General features: G+C 47.1%; 1 protein-coding gene across 3 annotated transcripts in view; it reads left to right on the top strand.

The window, feature by feature from the left end:
• Positions 1-18,800, top strand: part of LOC144132301 (uncharacterized) — a 429,694-nt gene that overhangs the window by 21,708 nt on the left and 389,186 nt on the right. For all 3 annotated transcript variants that reach the window (XM_077664613.1, XM_077664612.1, XM_077664611.1), the window contains exon 2: positions 7,703-7,765. In XM_077664613.1, coding sequence (XP_077520739.1) covers positions 7,703-7,765 — 63 coding nt within the window. The remainder of the gene's footprint in view (positions 1-7,702; positions 7,766-18,800) is intronic.

The raw sequence follows: 18,800 nt of genomic DNA, 5'->3' as shown, positions 1-18,800 counted from the left end.
TTTGCTGTTTTTAGGGCAAATCAGCTTATTTCTTTTTCTTCTGACCTTGTTTATTCGTATCTTTTATGTGTATTGTATTGTGTACTGTTCTCTTAACAATCAAGGTGTTTTTATTTCCTCATTATTACTTTTACTGACGCTTATACTTTGTTTTATATGTTGTGTACTGTTTTTGCTTGTTTTAAGTTAAGTTGAACTGTACATAGTCGGACGAATTGGTTGCTACTAATTCGTGAAAAGCAGTAGCCGGAGCCGCTATGCAGCACCAACCTCTTCTTTTCATGCAAATAAAAAAGCGGTGTTCCCTATGCACCTAACAAATCGGATTTCCGAAATGCTGAGGAAGACAGTTAAGGCGAAACAGACGGAGCCGGAAGATAAATAAAGAGGAGAAAGTTGTGAAGTCATGCCTTAAGCACATTCGCTTTCGCACAGCATCAAGAAAGTCGCCAGTCGTCAAGGTGTTTAAGTTGTATTTAATACCCCACGTAAGCTACCTATGTTGTGCAGGCGCATTGGTAATATCAAAAATTCGCAGTGCACTGTAAATCACGAGTTTAAGTACGCTCCCGGTGCAACGCAAGTCGTTTATTGTTTGGTTTTATCTTGCGGAAAAATATGCGTTGGCCAAACGGGACGGTGCGTGAACGTTCGGCCACGAGAACATGAAAGGTCTGTGCCTTCTGAAGACACGAATAATTTGTCGAAACACTGCCGAGAACACAGTATAAGAACACCATCATTCTAGGTAGGGGCAAAACAAAATGCCAGCGCGAAATTTTGGACGCATATCACATCATCAAAAACGAAGATAATTGTGTTAGTGACACGTCTGCGATATTGCATCAAAAAGAATATCGTTTCTTAAACGGTTTGCAGAGCCTGTATATAACTTGGCATGCAGTGACGGAGATTTTTAGATTTATTTTTATTTATTTTTTTCATGCATGTGACGGATGCTGTGCGCATGTGGTGGCACTTTGATGTGGTGGTACTTTGAGTCCAACGTCGCCCTGTATCCCGCTCTGTGTCTGCCTCATTCCGCTGGTTTCTTCCCTTAGAACTGGATTCTTTCTCGCCATTTTCCGCATCACGTGGCCAAATTCAGTCATCACCACACAGCCGTGGTATAGAGGTTATGAGGCCAATAATTCTTTCGTACTATAATGAAAAGTGACGCTGTGCACCGACGATAACACGAAACGCTTCCCAACGCTCTTCTGGCGCCTTTTTCCTCGTTATCGGCTCGTGTTGTTACGGCTTAACGTGCCGCGTGCAGCTGTTCATCGTCATTTCGTCATTTCAGGCCAGACTGTCCATAACTGTACAGTTTAGGGTTTAAGCGATGCACTCCGGGCGGTTGGCAGATGGCGGCAGCTGAATTTTCGTCACCTAAAAACTAATAGTGATACAGTACGCGGGATTCAGCGTGGTCTACTGTACATATGACCTGCTGAAGTGGATTGAGATTTTAGAAAAACGTTTGCATTCGGAAACAAAGCTTTGACGAGAACGCAGCAGGGGCAAATCCTTTTTGAGGCAGCTTACAAAGGTACTGAAGTTGCAGGTGGCGCTCATACGCATGGCTCTACGACGAATACACACGGACAGCGGCTTTCCGTGTGTGCCTTTCTTCAGTGCTTGTCTAATTCATGCTGTTCTTCTTGAAAATGGCTTACGAACTCGCCCAAGCATCAGTCCTAACGAGTTTCATCTATATGAACGCCATGCTCATTGCGTGCACTGCCACACGCTTGTGAGGAAAATCACACTTGACCTGAGTTGAGGTCATAAATAGGATCAGAGGCATGAAAACAAGAGGGTGGGGGAGATATCATGTTCGACCTGCTGTGAGGGGAGGGAAATAGATGTAGTGAGAGAGACCACACGCTTGCTTTGTATATACAGGGGGCGCTTGAGCAGTCGTGCAGCCGCAGCCTATTAGAGATTTGAAAGATCAACGAATGAATGATAAATCTCTTTCACGTCAGTGGTTTCTGCTTACTTCGAAGAATTAGTGCCGGAAGTAAAGTTAATTCTATTCGGAGCTGGAAAAACAGTGCGTACTTTACCATGCAAAACAGAGAGGAACAAGATTTGAGGGGGAGCCTCTGTCCTCTGGCCAACGTTTCGACAAGACCCGGTTCAGCCCTACTGTTTTTCACATGTTTATTTGTCAAGGATCTCATCTTCCTGCCCACTGTTTGCCATGAATGCCTGCTTCAGAGCACTCAAATGCTGAGCCTGATGCTTACTCGTAAGTAAAAAAACCGCAAACACAAGCGGAAGACCAAAGGGTTGTGCTTCAACTTCCCTCGCGACGAGAGCTAAGACCACGATAGACAAGCTTCGTTGGTACTTTGGAAAGTGTGGCATGCTGCGTTCCATTCCGGCCCGTAGCTGCAATGAGCAACCGAAGTGTTTCGGGCAGTTGCGGTCCCGCTTAAGCAATTCAGCGTTTAAAAGTCATTTTTTTTTTACAAATGCAACATAAGCAAAACAAAGTTTCGTCTTCCGCTCTCACAGTGCCCACTACTTTGGCCTTCAGACATGGCTAAAAGCGCAACACTTATGTGGTCATATCACAGAAGTCAGCAAACGAGAGGGGGCATTGCCAGGCCTCTAACATAATGGATTGACGTACCGTGTGTGTGTGCGTTAGTCTTCAAAACATTCAACGAAAACTACGTCACCTAGCACGGTAAGGCTTCATTCCATTGCATTTTAAATTAACTGTTGAAATGCCGGTTATTCTTTCATAATATTTGCTGTTTTATTCAAGGATTTTCACCTTACACTAACGTTGAGTAGGTTCAGACGTGGCCCTATTGTCAATGGGTACTTGCTCGCATTCCGACAATAGCATAAATTCAGAAGCACGGTGACTCTTCTCGAATGCTGTGCCACTCCGAAAGAGCAAAGTATGAATAGCTAAGAAAAATTTACATGTTCCTTTCAAACCAATGGCACTCCTTCAGTTCTCATATTTTTCTTTCTTAATACAGGGTGGTTCAGCTAACCACTGCCAAGCTGTAAAAAGATGGAAACGTTACTCAATGCATATCTGACTGCTGCTGTGCCGGGCAGCCTTCCTGTGCAACTCATCAAATATTTCGAGCAGGCGTGATATGAAAATTAAGCCTCTAAATTAGTAACATTTCTCGTTATTCTAACTAGAAATTTTCTAAAGTAAAAATAGAAGCACAATTCGCTTCAAGCTTATATTAAAGCTCATGAGTGTTAAAAGCGGTCTCTAGAGAGTGGGCTTCCGCGCAGCGGCGTTAGCGCCTTCAAAAGCGACCGAGTTTACAAAGTCCGTCGTCCAAAAGCTGCGGAAAAATAATTCCTTCAGGTACAGGCTTTGTCAAAAGTATGTGGCCCAAGGGGATTGCTTATAAGTCCTGCAGCGGAGGATTTGGCGACGCAAGTTCGTCCCACCAATATGAGATTAGGGTCCCTTACTTTGCAAGAGGAGCCGTGCTGGAGGGCTCAGGAGCAGACCCCTTGGTCTGTAGACTTTTGACAAAGACCGTTCATAATATATTGGACAGTGAGACTAGTAGTGCAAAAGGAAAATTGAAAATGAAAGGAAAACTGAATAGCACAGTAATTCTGTCACGTCTCGGTTGACTCCCGAAACACGAACCGCGCCGTAAGGGAAGTGAGGAAGGAAGGAGTGAAAGACAAGAGGAAGGTTTGCCGTATAGTGTTGAGCCTCGGAATACTTTCGACCGCCTGGGGACATTTAACGTGCATTCATATAGCACAGCACAAGGGCGCCTTTGCGTTTTGCCTCCATTCAAACGTGGCCTCCGCGGAGGGAGGGGTTCGTACCGGGGAACTCCGGCGCAGTAGCCTAGTGCATTAAGCACAGATCCATCGCGGTAGGTTAGTCCAGTGGCATTTTTGTGTTTTTTTGTCCACAAATAAACGTTCAAACACGTTAAAATTTTTTTTGGATGCAAGAAGATATACGCTCCGGGCCACATTAGTCCCTATCTACCGGATGACCTTCTGTTCCAGGGCACATTACTCAGCAAAAAAAAACAAAACAAATTTTGGCGCGAATACCACTTTAAGCTTCATGAGTGATGATTTCTGAAGTGCTCATTGGTATATACTAGCAAAAACGTGATAAAAAATGCGACGAGATTTCTGTCACAGCACTTACGTAAACGAAGAAGCAGCGCCGCTTCTTCGATGAACCGGCGCAGAAAGTCAAAGAACAAGGAACGGGAAACGACGTGGCAGAAGCGGTTTCATCCACGTCATCCTTCTTCTGCCCACGCCGTCCTTCTCCTGTTCGTTGCTTTTTGCGCTGGTTAATGAAAGATCATGGAAGACAAACAAGCCCAACAGCATCTGGTGCACAACGCCCCTACCTCGGCAAGTTCCCTCTTTGGCGCGCTTTCTGTAGAACTGTTGACAATCTATGGGAGATGATATGAAAAATCTGGCGTGTGGCTGCCGCTAACAGCAGCAATTGCTCCGACAAACCCAACGCTGCTCCCTCTCAAAAATGGTAAACATTGGTAAATGGTTAAACGTATATGCCCCTTCTACATCAAGGAGTTAAGTTGCTGCCGGTAACAGCAATGGTGCCGCGATGAGCGGGTAATTCAGTTTGCCAGAATCGTGATGCTGCATTAAAGTCGCAATTATGGTAGACTGGAAAAAATAGCTGTTCTATGTCGAAAGACCAGAAAATGTCATGAATTTGACAAAACGCAGTGGCTGCGGGCATCACAGATATAACGCCCTGATCACAGGCTGTTTTATTCAGCGCATGCAGGATTTGGGTAACAGGAAATTGGTTTTGGTTTTGAAGAAAGAAAGTGGCGCAGTAACTGTCTCACGTACCTCGGTGGGCACCCGAACCGCACCGTAAGGAAGGGATAAAGGAGGAAGTGAAAGACAAAAAGAGTTCGTGGACTCCGGGCGCGACTGGGGGCGCTAACGTCGCGACGCGAGAGCGCGCATGTCCGTGCCAACTTTTGAATTTCGCGGGATATCAAGCTCAAGGAAAATACCTATAATATGCAACTTTTGCGCTGAAAATGCTGTGTTGAAGGTAATGAAAAATAAGTGTAATATATCTTTGGTCATGTGCCATTCAGGTGCATTTCAATATTTTCGACGTAGTCATCAGAAATGGAATGCAGCCCCCGGCTCCTCAGACTTCACTTCACTTCACTTCACTTCACTTTAATACCTTAAAAACCCTCGTTAGAGGGTATTACATAAGGGGTGGGGCACACAGAAATGAAAAACAGAAAGACTAACAGATAAGTTGAAAGTTATACAAATATAAGATTATCACTAAGCAAGTACACGCGTGATTTCTTCGATGAACAATGATTGGCATGTGATAGCAGGAAGTTCACGGGGAAGGCCGTTCCAGTCGTTCGCGGTCCGGGGGAAGAATGATGAAGAAAATGTAGTGGTGCGGGCGCGAGGTCGTGACACTTGCTGCTGATGGCCGGTGCGGAGGGAGATGCGTGGTGGTGGTGCGCAGATGTAGGGTTCCTGTCGTAGCTCAGAGTAAAAAAAATTGTGAAACAAACATAAACTAGCAATGTAGCGGCGATGAGCAAGGGTAGGTAGGCTGGACTGTGATTTGAGGGATGATATGCTGATATCAAAAGAATACGATGAATGAATGAATCTAGTTGCTCGGTTTTGAACTGCTTCAATTGAATTACAGAGATATGCTTGCTTTGGAGACCAGATAGGAGACGCGTATTCTAATTTTGATCGGACTAATGATTTGTATGCGAGGAGCTTGACATGCTGAGGTGCAGAGCGTAGGTGACGCTTTAAGAATCCTAGTGTTCTGTTGGCGGATGATATGATGATTGAAATATGCGCATTCCATGTAAGATCATGACAAATATGAACACCAAGGTATTTGTATGATTGGACAAGATCGAGAGGAACGTTAGATATGCTGTATTGGAACAGAAGAGGGTAACGGCGACGATGGAGCGACATATGTTTGCATTTACTTGTGTTAGTGTCATTAGCCATTCACTGCACCAGTCTTGTACATGAGTTAAATTATTTTGAAGGGATTGTTGGTCAAAGGTGTTAGTGACTGTTCTGTAAATAACACAATCATCAGCAAACATCCGAATATGGCAATCTAATTTCTCAGGTAGGTCGTTAATATAAATTAGAAACAAGAGTGGCCCAAGGACGGATCCTTGGGGCACGCCTGAGGAGACTGGTAGGAGGTCAGACAATTGGTTGTTGACAACGACTGATTGGAAGCGGTGAGTTAAGAATTCTTTTATCCATGCTAGTATGTCGGGATGCAAGTTTAGGCGAGAGAGTTTCAGAAGTAAGTGGTTATGAGGTACCTTGTCAAATGCTTTAGCGAAGTCGAGAAAAATTGCGTCAGTTTGGAGGTTAGCATCAAGATTGGCATGCAAGTCATGAACGTAAAGTGCTAGTTGACTTTCACATGAGTATCCTTTGCGAAATCCGTGCTGCGATGAGTGAAAAAAGTTATTTGAATCCAGAAAATGCATTGTTAAAGAATAAATGACATGTTCCATGAGTTTACATGGTATGCTGGTGAGTGATATGGGTCGGTAATTAAGTGGTGAATCTTTGTTACCCGACTTGTGGACCGGAACGACCTTCCCCAATTTCCAGTCATGGGGTATGACACCTGTAGAAAGGGACTGTGAGAACAGCAGGCATAAAAATTTGACAGAAGTATGGTTAACGTTTTTTAGTACCTTGGTGTTGATTTCGTCAAAGCCGGCAGATGATGACAGTTTTAGTTTATCTATGAGACATGATATGCCGGCCTCAGAGAAAGTAACGGCTGGCATTAAACTTCTTTGGTCATTTGCTGTCATGAGGGGGGCGGTTCCTGTTTATGAGTGAATACAGATGCGAAAGCAGAATTAAATATGTTAGCACACTCGACATCAGAAACAGCACGCCCGGAATCATCAGTTAAGGTAATAGTGCGTATAGATTGCGGATTTAAAAGCTGCCAGAATTTAGTCTGGTTATCTTTAAGTATGTTGGGAAGGTCAGTATGATAAAATGAGCGTTTAGCGTTTTTTACTGCGACCAGGTATGTCTTTTCGGCAGCGTAATATTTTTCCCATGCGTAGTCATTTCCAGTCTGTTTAGCACTGCGGAACAAGCGTTTCTTTTTGTTTTCTAGTCTTCCTAGAGCCTTGGTAAACCATGGTTTCTGTTTGGTTGCGCGGAAGCTGCATTTGGGAACATATTTGTTAGTAAGTTCGTTGATTTTATGAATAAACATCGACCAATTTTCGTGGATGGTTTGTTCCGGGAAAGAGTGCTGAAAAGATGGAAAATAAGCTTCCAACGCCCTGTTTATAGCCTCATAGTTACCTTTGTTATAAAGGGTGATTGTTTTTTTGGAAATTTCTTTTATTGTTGGAGCGAAGGTAAAAGACGCATGGATGACTTTGTGATCAATAATTTTCCGGAGATAAGTAATGGAGTTGAGGCATTCGGGGTGGCTAGATAGTATAAGGTCAAGAATGTTTGCGGTGTCTCCGGCGATGCGTGTAGGCTGGGTTACTAATTGAGTAAGATTAAAATTTAAGCACACATCCACAAACTCCTGTGATTCATGCTGTCTAAAAATAGGCTGATGAGGGTTATAGACCGTATAGTGTTAGAGTGCTTACAATGTTTTTATATTTTTTTGCAGTTCACCACAGTGAGAGCTCCTGGCCACTTCAGGGACTGTGAAGATTCTTCAGAATGTAGCATGGTAGGTAACATTCGGAATACTTGAAGAGAAAAGGTGGAAAATTGGTTTTTGGGGAAAGGATATGGCGCAGTATCGCTCTCACATATCCGCGGACACTTGAACCGCGCCATAAGGAAAGAGATAAAGGAGGGACTGAGGGGAAAAAAAGGAAGAAAGAGGTGCCGTAGTGTAGGGCTCCAGAATAATTTCGACCACCTGGGGATCTTTAATGTACGTACATACATCGCACAGCACACGGGCGCCTTTGCGTTTCGCCTTGAGATTTTTTTGGAAATATGACATATCCAATATGTAGAGGTGTCTTTGTAGCCGTATGGCGGCGTTTGGGTGTACGCAAATGAGTACTTACTCACTTTTTACAAATCTACTCCACCTTGGGGGCTTCACTTAAAAGATACGAGCTCCATGTGGCAGGGCGGGTGTGCGGCGAGGGAGTTCAGCATGCGAAATGCAGGGACGTGAACTCTCTCCTGGCGAAATTTAGTACGGCAGTTTTAGAGTCCGATAGTATATACCAGGCCTCCATGCGCGTGGTGGCGTGATGGCGTGATGCCGCGGTGGTGTCTAGAAACTCGGCGGATTAGGTGGGATATCGACACGTCGTCTGCTTGAGTTTCTGGAGGGTGAGAGTGTTTTTCCCGTTCTGAATGTGGAGGCTCAGTACCCGGAGAGTGTGTACTTCCAGTGTCACTGTACTTGCAAGTTCTCTTATAGATTTTTCTTTTATAAAACAATAAAAATTAAATAAGTCAATTAATTAGCATTTTAAAGCATATCACATAACGGCCTCCCGTGTGTTTCTGCAGATAAAGACGTCGCATTTGTCTCGGTTCCTGTAAAAGAGGGCATGGCTCATTTCTAAAAAAAGCTCCTTACTCTCGCGTCTAAAGCGGCCATTGGTTTGATTCAGCTTATAGGGGTTTAACGTCCTATAGTGACTCAGGCTATGAGAAACGCCGTAGTGAAGGGCTCCCGAAATTTCGACCACCTGGGGTTCTTTAACCTGCACTGACATCGCACAGTACACGGGCCTCTAGAATCTGGCCTCCATCGAAATTCGACCGCCGCGTACAGGATCGACCCCACGTCTTTCGGGTCAGCAGTCGAGCCACATAACTACTGAGGCACCGCGGCGGCCGCTCATGCGGCTGTTGGAGGTGCTTTTCTGGCGCCCTCCAGTGTGCCGGTCTACTTAGGCAGATAATTAGGGAACAGCTTAGCCCTAGAACGTTTCTTTTCAGGTCTGCGGCAGCGATGTTCGCTAGTTTTCTACTTCATGTGATCATGTGTTGCACAAAAGGAATTAGCGAATGACCTATTGTATATCACACAACCCAATGATCTTCGGCTTTCCGTGCACCCATGCCTTTGTCCGGACTCGTCGTCGTCACCCTAGGCTTGGGAACGGTCAGGAAGTTCGCCGGCTTGCACGAATCTGCGTTCACACTAGGCGCAGGCTCTTGCGGTACCTGCTTGGGGACAAGTGGTGACCCATTCACCACATACTGTCTTAACCAATGTGCAGGTGATCAATTTAGTCTTAGCCTACGCCGGGCTGCCCTTTGTTTCTTCGCGTAAACTGAGGAAAATACATGACACAGCAGGCGCATTGGGTTTCACAGCGATAGGCACAGTTTCTTAGCTTCCAAGATGGTGGTCTCGCTATGCTCCGAAGAGAAAATAAAGCAGGATTGCAGGAGCACCTTTCGCGGTGTTTAGATACTTCTCTTTCTCAGCTCACCATGGCTTGTACCAGGAAGTGGTTTCTTTCCCTCTCTAAAGTGGTATGGGAGAGCCGGCGGGAACGAACACAGGTGCCTGAGGATCAAACTTTGGCAATGGCCGCCGAAGATTAGGCAAAATCACTTATGCCTCTTGAGTCCATACTGCCCGTCGCACAAACGGGTGAAGGAAGCGTCGGAAGGAAGCTAAGTTAAAGAAAACGCGAAAGCAATTTCGCAAACAATTTCCGCTATCTGGTAACAGTGGAAGATTGTGTAAAAAAGTTTTGTAAAACTAGCGAGAATCTTTGTAATAATTGTTTAGTTACGCTCGTCTCACACCAGAGGCGATAAGATTTCTCTGTAAAGATTTCAGGTACAGGAACTACTTCTACAACGTTCGAGGTGGCCGCAGTTGCTTTCTGCACCTTGTCTCCGTAGTTGTTCGTTAGCCGGGCGACTTTAATCATCAGTGTGTTCTTCAATGACATTTTAGTGCACTTGTTGGTAGCATCGCTGGCGAGTTGATAATTTCTGGGTTCTAGTAAGCCCCGTAAAAAGCTAGATTCGGTGCAACGGCAGACTGCTTGCCTTCTGTGACATTTGGTGGAGGTGCTGAGCCACTTGCATGTTCAGAATACATCCGGCAAACCATGACGCTAGCCCTGCCCGTTGTTGGGGATGGGGCTTCAGCCCCACTGCAGGCCACCACTGTTTGAGATAGCGGTTCAAAGCCACCGGTGCCACAAGATATGGAGAAGGAAGGGCCCTAGAGTAGGCTGACCCGTTCAGCACCGCAGGTCCCATCTCCGAATTACGTTGCCGGACTTCGTTAAGGAGGGAAACTGTACAGTAGTGTTTATTTAAATTTTTACAGGCATGAGAATCAAAAGTGGGGATCTATTCGAATGCACTCGCTGTCGAGTTTTATCGTCTTCATTTTCCCTAGATTGCCCAGCTTGATTGAGGACGTCGTCGCCGTGGTGGGAGTGGCCTGAAACTCACTTGTTCACAAAAGCTCACACCACCGCACATATGGACACGCTCCCAACACACGTTGAGCCTGGGAGAGAGGAGGATGCCGTCGGAGTAATGTCCTGTGGCCAGCTGAAGGTTCCCACGCGTTGCAGATACCTGTGCTTTATCAGATGGCAACCGACGCGCAAGGCCGTACGCAAGGTCGTGGAGGGAAGCCGAAAAGTGCTCGTTTTCCCTGCGATGACTGTGATGGTTGAGGGGGATGACCTCTAACCCACCGCGGTGCTCGGCACGCCGAAGAGCCAGCGGAAACGAGGCCCTTCTGTTCTCCGGCATAGTCACGGCGATTGGGGATGATAACGGCCGCTTCCTCGTCGCAGCGGCATCGGACAGTCCAAAAAGGGTCCGGTTGTGATCAAGCTTCAGGCTTCCGCTCTTTCGAGTCCCACACTACAACCGGTCAAAGCTCGGTAATTAGAACCAGTTGACACATGGGTCCATTCCGCGTGGTCCTTCACGGCAGGCCTGGGAGCGATCACCATCGACTGGCTCGAATCCACCCAGTAGAAGCATAAGTGCTTGCTGCCAACAGGAGAGACTTGCTGTCGCCGAAGCTAACCCAGACTGGCTTTCTTCGTTCGTAACAGCTCTTCCGCGGCCCGAAATATCGCGAATGGCCAGCGTTGACGACCGCTGGGCAGGAAGAGATGAATTTGGAACCGTGCTGAAGGGCTGGCTTCTAGAAATGTCAACAAAACGCGAACATTCAACAAAGGAAGGCGTCAGTGGACTGTTCCCCGCGACAGGGCATCGGCACACAAGCAAGTGTTCGGGATTCGCCAAATATTCAACAGGCTTTCATGCAATACCAATGCGTTGTGAGGATAAATTTGATTTTGAAACGTTCCAGCTAACAGCTATAGCCGCGGCCAAAATGGGCGGCTTCATGCAACCCAAGGACGCCAAAGTCAAATCGCCATGTTACACGATTAAGGAGTGGTCTCAAAGCTTTCAGTCCAACAACTAAAATTTCCCTAGTAAACGCAAAGCTTGCTTCACCTCAAAAGCGTCGGTCAACTAAAAGAATCTGTCGCAGTTAAAAAACTTTCCTCAGGTTGCCCTTCCATGATCTTTCCGACGAAAAATTGCTGCGAAGCTTGCCATCTCGAAGTTGAGACTACATTAAAACGAGCAGATATATTTCTGCGTTCAGTTGTTCAAGCCGCGTGCCCGTGGACTATTGTCTGTCGGCTTCTTGCCATTAGATTCTGGACACTATCAGCAAAAACTCTGAAAATCTCTCTGCATAACCGCACTTCAAGTGCAGTCGACAGACACCTTAGATTGTCAATTCTCATCAATTGCCGAAACATCACATTCTGTCTTGACATGACAGTTCACTACACATAGTCAAGGGTTCGACAGAATCCTGTCTGGCGAGGGGAAAACATAGTGGATGAATAAAACGTACACTCGCCAAAAATGGGTTTTAAATGAGGACGTTTCGGGACCACTACGGGTCCCTTGTTCACAATGAAGACGGACGAAATGGGCCGCTTCTTATAAGCGCACTTGACAGCGCAGTGAAAGGGTGTAGTTATCCGGGAGATTACCCTTCGTCCTGTTAATAACGTTATCCAAGGGACCCTTAGTGGTCTCGAAACGTCATATTTTAAAACCCATTTTTGGCGAGTGTACGTTTTATTCATCCACTATGTTTCCCCCCTCACCAGAAAGGCTTCTGTCGAACCCTTGACTACGTTGCCTTCCGCCGAAAACATGGGCCTGCTGCAATCACCAAAATCCGTCAGTTTGTTTCCCTGAAATCAAGACTGGCCTCGTTCCAGAGCCACTTGCGCTTCAACTCCCGCTGCAAGGCACACGGGCTTATACCGAAGTCTCTTCGTTTACCTCTGCTTGTAAAGACACCATTCGGAAGAAACGTGATTGCTCAGGCAGAACGGCGTCTCCTTCAGGCCCGCATCATGGAAACAAAAGCCACTATCAAGCGCCTTGATAATGAAGAGTTCTTCATTCAATGCAGACTTCAGGATCTTCTGGGCACTGATTTCATAGACGTGCTGCTTCATGCCAACTTCGTCTCATCCCGAACTGAAGAGGAAAGGGTCACCAGCCAGGAAGCAAAGTTCCTGCGCTTACTCGGCACCACCGGAAGCAGCCATACTGTACCGGGAATCTACAACTTGTCATCGCACAACCTGGATTCTGCGGAACATGCCCTCCTGAGCCGTGGCCTCAGTTTCAACATCGACGCCGCACCCAGGGTAGGCCAAATGACTTGTGCCGTTGAGCAGGCAGTTCGCCTAGTAGACCCGAAGTTTCAAGCAAAACCACGCTCACGTGCTATTGGGGCGCATGCAAAAACGTTCTACTTCACCCAGCATTTTACCTACCTCAGAGAAGCATGCCCTCAAGAGACTTAAGAACAATGAAAAGATAGCAATCCTACCGGCCGACAAAGGAAACGCAACTGTGATATTAGATCGCACTTAGTACATTTCAAAGATGTCCGACCTGCTGCAGGATACTCTAACATACGCCAAGCTGAAGCGGGACCCCACGAAAAAAGTAGAATCAGATCTTCAAAAACTGCTGATCGATGTGTTCAAGTTTGTCCCTCTTTCAAAGAAGCACCTTTATTCCAAGTTGTTATGCCACAACGGCTCAGCACCTGCTTTTTACGGCTTACCCAAGATTCATGCACTGGACGTGCCTCTAAGGCCGATTGTTGATTTCACGCTTTCGCCGTTGCACAACCTGTCCAAGTATCTGCATCAAGTCCTTGGTCCCCTCGCTGGACGAACACCGACATACGTGAAAGATTCGGTTGATTTTCTTACTAAGCTGAAGGATGTGGCGTTTGACGAGGATGACATCATGGTCTCCTTCAATGTAAAATCCATGTTCACCTGCATTCCTGTTGAATTCGCTGTTGAATGCTGCGAGAGAGTACTTGAAGAAGCATCACTTCCTTTCTGAAGGCCTTTTGAAACAGCTGATCTGTGCCGCCTCCTGAAATTCTGTCTGCAGAACACATATTTCATTTTAAGGAACGAATACTACAAGCAAGTCTTTGGTACGGCTATGGGTGCGTCGGTATCCGTGACCTGTGCCAACCTCGCGCTCGCATCTATTGAAAGTTTGGCCCTTCAATCGTTCCATACTCGTCCGAAGCTCTTCTTGCGTTATGTGGACGATTGGTTCTCTGTGATTCATCGCAGGGACGCCAAACCATTTCTGGACCATCTAAATTCTTTTCAACCTACAGTTCAATTCAGAATGAAAGAAGAAGTCTCCAAAAGGATTGCTTTCCTTGATGTCCTTGTTCTCCGCACTCCCGATGTTCTAGCCACTAGTGTTTTTCCGCGAACCCACACACACTGGGAAGTACTTGGATTTTCAATCTGTCCACCCCATTAGCCACAAACGTTCCGTCGCGTCCGCTCTATATAAACGTGCAGCTCGTCTTTGCCCCAGTCCCGGTCTGCGCTATTCGGAGCAGAAAAAAGTCCGCATCGACCTCGAGAAGAACGGTTATCCTCGACAACTGCTGCAAAACGAACAACGCCGCTCTATGCAACCTGCCGAGCCCCGACTCATCGGACACAGAAGCGCGCGAGCACACCTCACGCCCAGGGGACAAGTGAGGCTCTGGCACGGATATTTGCAAAATACGATGTTCGCATTTCGCACGTGCCATCCTGCAAGCTGAAACAACAGCTCTGTCATGTTAAAGATCGCCTGGAGCGCCCACGTTACCCCGGAGTTGTGTATAAAATCCCCTGCAAAAACGGCGATGCATCATACATTGGCGAGTCAGGCGATTTCAAGAGAATATTAAGAGACCACAAGAACGACGTCAGCAAATGTCGCACGTCATCGAACGCACTAGCAGAGCATGTGCAAGAAATGAAGCACACCATTGACTGGGAAAACGCCACAATCTTAGACACAATGAAACCTTTATCGTCCCGACTGCTTTTAGAATCATTTTATATTCAGACTACGGTTAACGTTATTAACAGGACGAAGGGCAATCTCCCGGATAACTACGCCCATTCACTGCGCTGTCAAGTGCGCTTATAAGAAGCGGCCCATTTCGTCCATCTTCATTGTGAACATGGGACCGTTAGTGTCCCCGAAACGTCATTTTTTAAAACCAATTTTTGACGAGTGTTCGTTTCACTACACATATGACAGTGATCTAAACTTTTCGTAACCAGATCTAAACTTCACTTTTCACTGTTAGTATTCCTTTCTTTAATCATAAACGCAACTAAAAAGAAAGTTTTTGGATCGTCCAAATTACTCTCCAGGACCAAGCAAAACCGTTCCCTGTCCCTGAGCTCTAGCTTGTCCTTGCGTGTTAAAACAATACAACCACCTATTAAAATTTTCACAAAAAAACCGCAAGCACAAGTTCTCTCTCTCTCTAGGGGTCAGGGCTTAACACTTCAGCCGCCCCCTTTGGTGTTGCATCCCTCTGACTTCCCTTCGAGCTGCGGAAGCACGACGAATGAATACACCCTTCGCGTTGGTCACCCCTTGATCTGTCTCCGTCCCTGTGCCCGTCCACACACTGTTAAAGCCTTCGTAGCGAGTGTAGTGCCGAACCATACTACGCAACAATGGTCTGCGAGCAAGACGATTGTCTCTCCCCTGTTCACAATTTGAGCCAGTGGTGCTGCTTACCTTCTGACCTGTCTGCTGACACGCGAGACGCAAGCGAGTTTCCCCCGTCTTTTCTTGTAGCCTGGCTTTACAAACTTGGCGTGGTGGCTTTCGACGTCGTTTTTTCGCCTAGAGTTTGTCCCACACACATTTGCAGGAATCGCTTGTTTGAGAGCTTCTGCAGTCAGGGTTCTTCGCTGCTACTTTTATTCTGCTTTTCCGAGAAGCGGATGTTCCGTTTCTAGCAGGCCGACTTACTTTCACGCTAACTGCACGTTCTGTATAGGAGAACACGAATCTGCTAGTTTTGCCCGTCATGACCTTTTTGTGGGCTTACCGCCGCTTTCGTCCTTAGAGGACAATTTCCTGACATTTTGGAGGGTTTATTCCCTGACCTATCCACACACGTCGCATGGTCAGAATCTACTCTTTGATACGCAATGCAGTTCTTTTCTTCAGGCTTTGAAACCACCGCATCTTTCTTTGCATCAGTTACAGTTAGCACTGCTAACTCAAGATCCCAGCCTTCCATATTTTCTGCTCTTCGCATGGCGCGCTCTTCCCTTCTGTTTGCTGCGAACTTCCCGCGTGCACCTCGGGATCAACGACCAATTCCTTTGGTTTCTTATACCCACTACTGGTACACTTCTCACCGGGTTGGCAAATAACAACCTCGTTCGCGTCGCAGCTGTGCTTTAACTCCACGCAATCTACCGGCGGACCTTTTACTGCCTCTGGATTATGCGCTTCTTACCTCTGGGCGTTCTCCTGTTGCGTCTGCGCACCTTTCTGCCTGCCTTTGAGCTCGGCTGGCTGAGCTCTGTAATACACCCTGCGGAGGCACTGTTATGCTCTGTAATGTGCCTACTTTTCAAGGCTGCCCTCAATTCCAACCTCGAAACGTATAGATTATGGCACATCTATCTTTATCTATTCACTCCCGTCTTGCTTGGACGTGCAAAGAAATTTCTTGCTCGTGGCGTCGCGCTCACCCAACTCGGCCACTGTCTGGCGCGCCCTTAGTCTGTCGGATCGGGTTTTCCCTTCTTCCGGCTTTATCTCTTTGCCGGTCCCACGCTTGCATTTATTCGTGTCTCATGTCAAAGCGCTGACCACACTCGGCAACGGTCTGTAGAGTTTGCGGGTTTCTTTTCCATCCGTGTCGATTACGCGCCTGTTTCGCACCTGCACGTTGGGATCTTTAAATTCCGCGACAGTCTGGTGCCTAGCGGGCTTTCTCTGGACAGAAGCCGCATAGCACCTAAATGGCTCCCTCACTCTACAATTGAAGCGCATCAGGCCACTTATGAACTCAGCCTTTTCTCTCTCTGCTTCTTTCGAAGTTCCGCTTCCTTCATTCTGGACTGCGCCTCTTCGCATCTCAAGTTCAATCTCCAATCGCGTTAGTTCCTTTTCTTTTTTTTCAACTTCACATTTATGGCGTTCCTTCTCTTCTTCCCACTCCCGATCAGCTTCCTCCCTAAACATACGTCCTTTTTTCTCTTTGTCGGCATTCTTTTTAGCCTTCGGTACCGCCTCCTGTACAGAGTTCCACGCATCAACAAGCTGATAATTATTCTCGACATGCTTATAAATGGCCAAGCATAGCTCAAGCTTTCTTATTTTGCTCTGCAATGGTGTTGACAGTTCCTCGCATATTAACACCAAGTCCTACTTAGGCAATTTCATTATGTCCATGACCTCTGTTGCTCAGTTTTGTCTCTGCTGTCACAAAAAAAATGTCGTGAGAGTAACACCTCTCAATTGACAAACACTCGATTCCCAGAGGTTCAAGATTTTTCTATCCTAATCTGAAGCCTGGCGAATCCCATTGCATAAGCCGAAAGGATCACCCGTGTAGAAAGCACGATGTCGACCGGTCCGTCCGAGCTGCTGCCAACCAGTGTTGGAGATAAGGCTCCAACCCCACTGCAGGCCACCAGTGTTGGGGATGGCACTTTAACGCCAACGATGGCACCAGAATTTGAGATCGAGGGGCCCTTGAGTAGGCTGACCCGTTCAGCACCGCAGGTCCCGGGTCCAAAGGACGTTGTCGGACTCCGTTAAGAAAGAATCTGTACAGTAGGTTTATATTTTTACAAGCGTGAGGATCAAAAGTGGGGATCTATTCGAATGCACTCGCTGTCCAGTTTTATAGCGTTCATCTTCCCCAGATTAACCAGATTCAGGACGTCCTTGCCGGGGTGGGAGTGGCCTGAAACTTTCACTTGTTCACACAAACTCACGCCACCGCACATATGGAGACGCGCCCCGTCACATTTTGAGCCTGGGAGAGATAACGATGCCGTCGGAGTAATGTCCTTTGGCCAGCTGAATGTTCCCATGCGTTGTCGACACCTGTGCTTTATCAGTTGTCAACCGACGCTCAAAGCCGAACGCAAGGCCGCGAAGAGAAGCCGAAAAGCCGTCGTTTTTTAATGCGATGACTGTGATGGCTGGAGACTATGACCTCTAGCCCACCGCGGTGCTCTACATGCCAAAGAGCCACCGGAAACGAGGCCCTTTTGTTCTCCGACATGGTCATGGCGATTGGGGAAGATAACGGCCGCTTGCTCGTCGCAGCGGCGTCGGGCACTCCGTGAAAGGGTCCAGTTGTGCTCAAGCTTCAGGCTTCCGCTCTTTCGGGTCCCACACTGTGACCGGGCAAAGTTCGGTCATAGGAACCAGCTAACACCCGGCTCCATCCCACGTGGTCATTGACGGCAGGCGTGGGAGCTATCGCCATCGAGTTGTTCGGAGCCACACAGAAGAAGCATTCGTGTTGTGCCAACAGGCCAGACTTGCTTTCGCCGTTGCTAATCCACACTAGCTGTCGCCGTTCGTAGCACCGCATAGCCCCGGAGACCTACACACCGGTCCTCCAAGGCAGCTTCCGACTTAACAGGCGCTCATCCGAGTTTAGTCCTCTGCCAGAGAAGAAACGGCAGAAGTCTGAAGCTTCGACTACCTCATTTCCATCATCATACGCTTAGTCCATTATGCAGCAGCCACAAGTGGCACCATTTTGAAAGGTCCCTAGCCAATGAACCCGTAAAACGGCTGAACCAGTAAGACGATGGGGCGCTTGTCAACAGGTGGGATGACCGATAGAAATTGAGGCACATTTTTTTGCTGCTGAGAGCCAAATACGTACATGATGCCAAAGAGCTCATTGCTTTTTCCTCTCTTTGATTCTTTATGATTCTTTATAAATGGAGCTACTTAACAGGCACTAGCGTCGTGCGACCAGAGCATAATCGTTGTTATGAAACGAGCTAGCAGTTCTTTTCGTCGACGAATTTAACTGCAATTTAAACGCACCTGTCTAGCTTTCAGCGAAGAGAAAATTAGTTTTTGCTTGCATGACGGAAAGGAGAAACTTTTGCCGGCCTGACCCCAAACCCACCGAATGCTGTCACCGAGCGCACCCGCGAAGGTAATCGCTTAAAAGACCACGTTTAGACAAGCGCGCCAGTGCCAAAGTCTTCTCTAGGTAGTTTTTGAGAATCACCCGAACGGCACAGCCTCAACTGTCGTTAACTTGCGGGATGATAGCCTTGAGATTATGCGGGAGAAGCTGCATCCGCTGCTGCCATTTTGACTTCAACCTGAGGTAGCGACCATAACGGATGATTTGCATGGAG

The sequence above is a fragment of the Amblyomma americanum genome, chromosome 5, assembly GCF_052857255.1.
Source record: "Amblyomma americanum isolate KBUSLIRL-KWMA chromosome 5, ASM5285725v1, whole genome shotgun sequence".
NCBI classification, from domain to species: domain Eukaryota; kingdom Metazoa; phylum Arthropoda; class Arachnida; order Ixodida; family Ixodidae; genus Amblyomma; species Amblyomma americanum.
The sequence above is the reverse complement of the archived record's forward strand: the minus strand, read 5'-3'. Positions and strand labels throughout refer to the sequence as shown.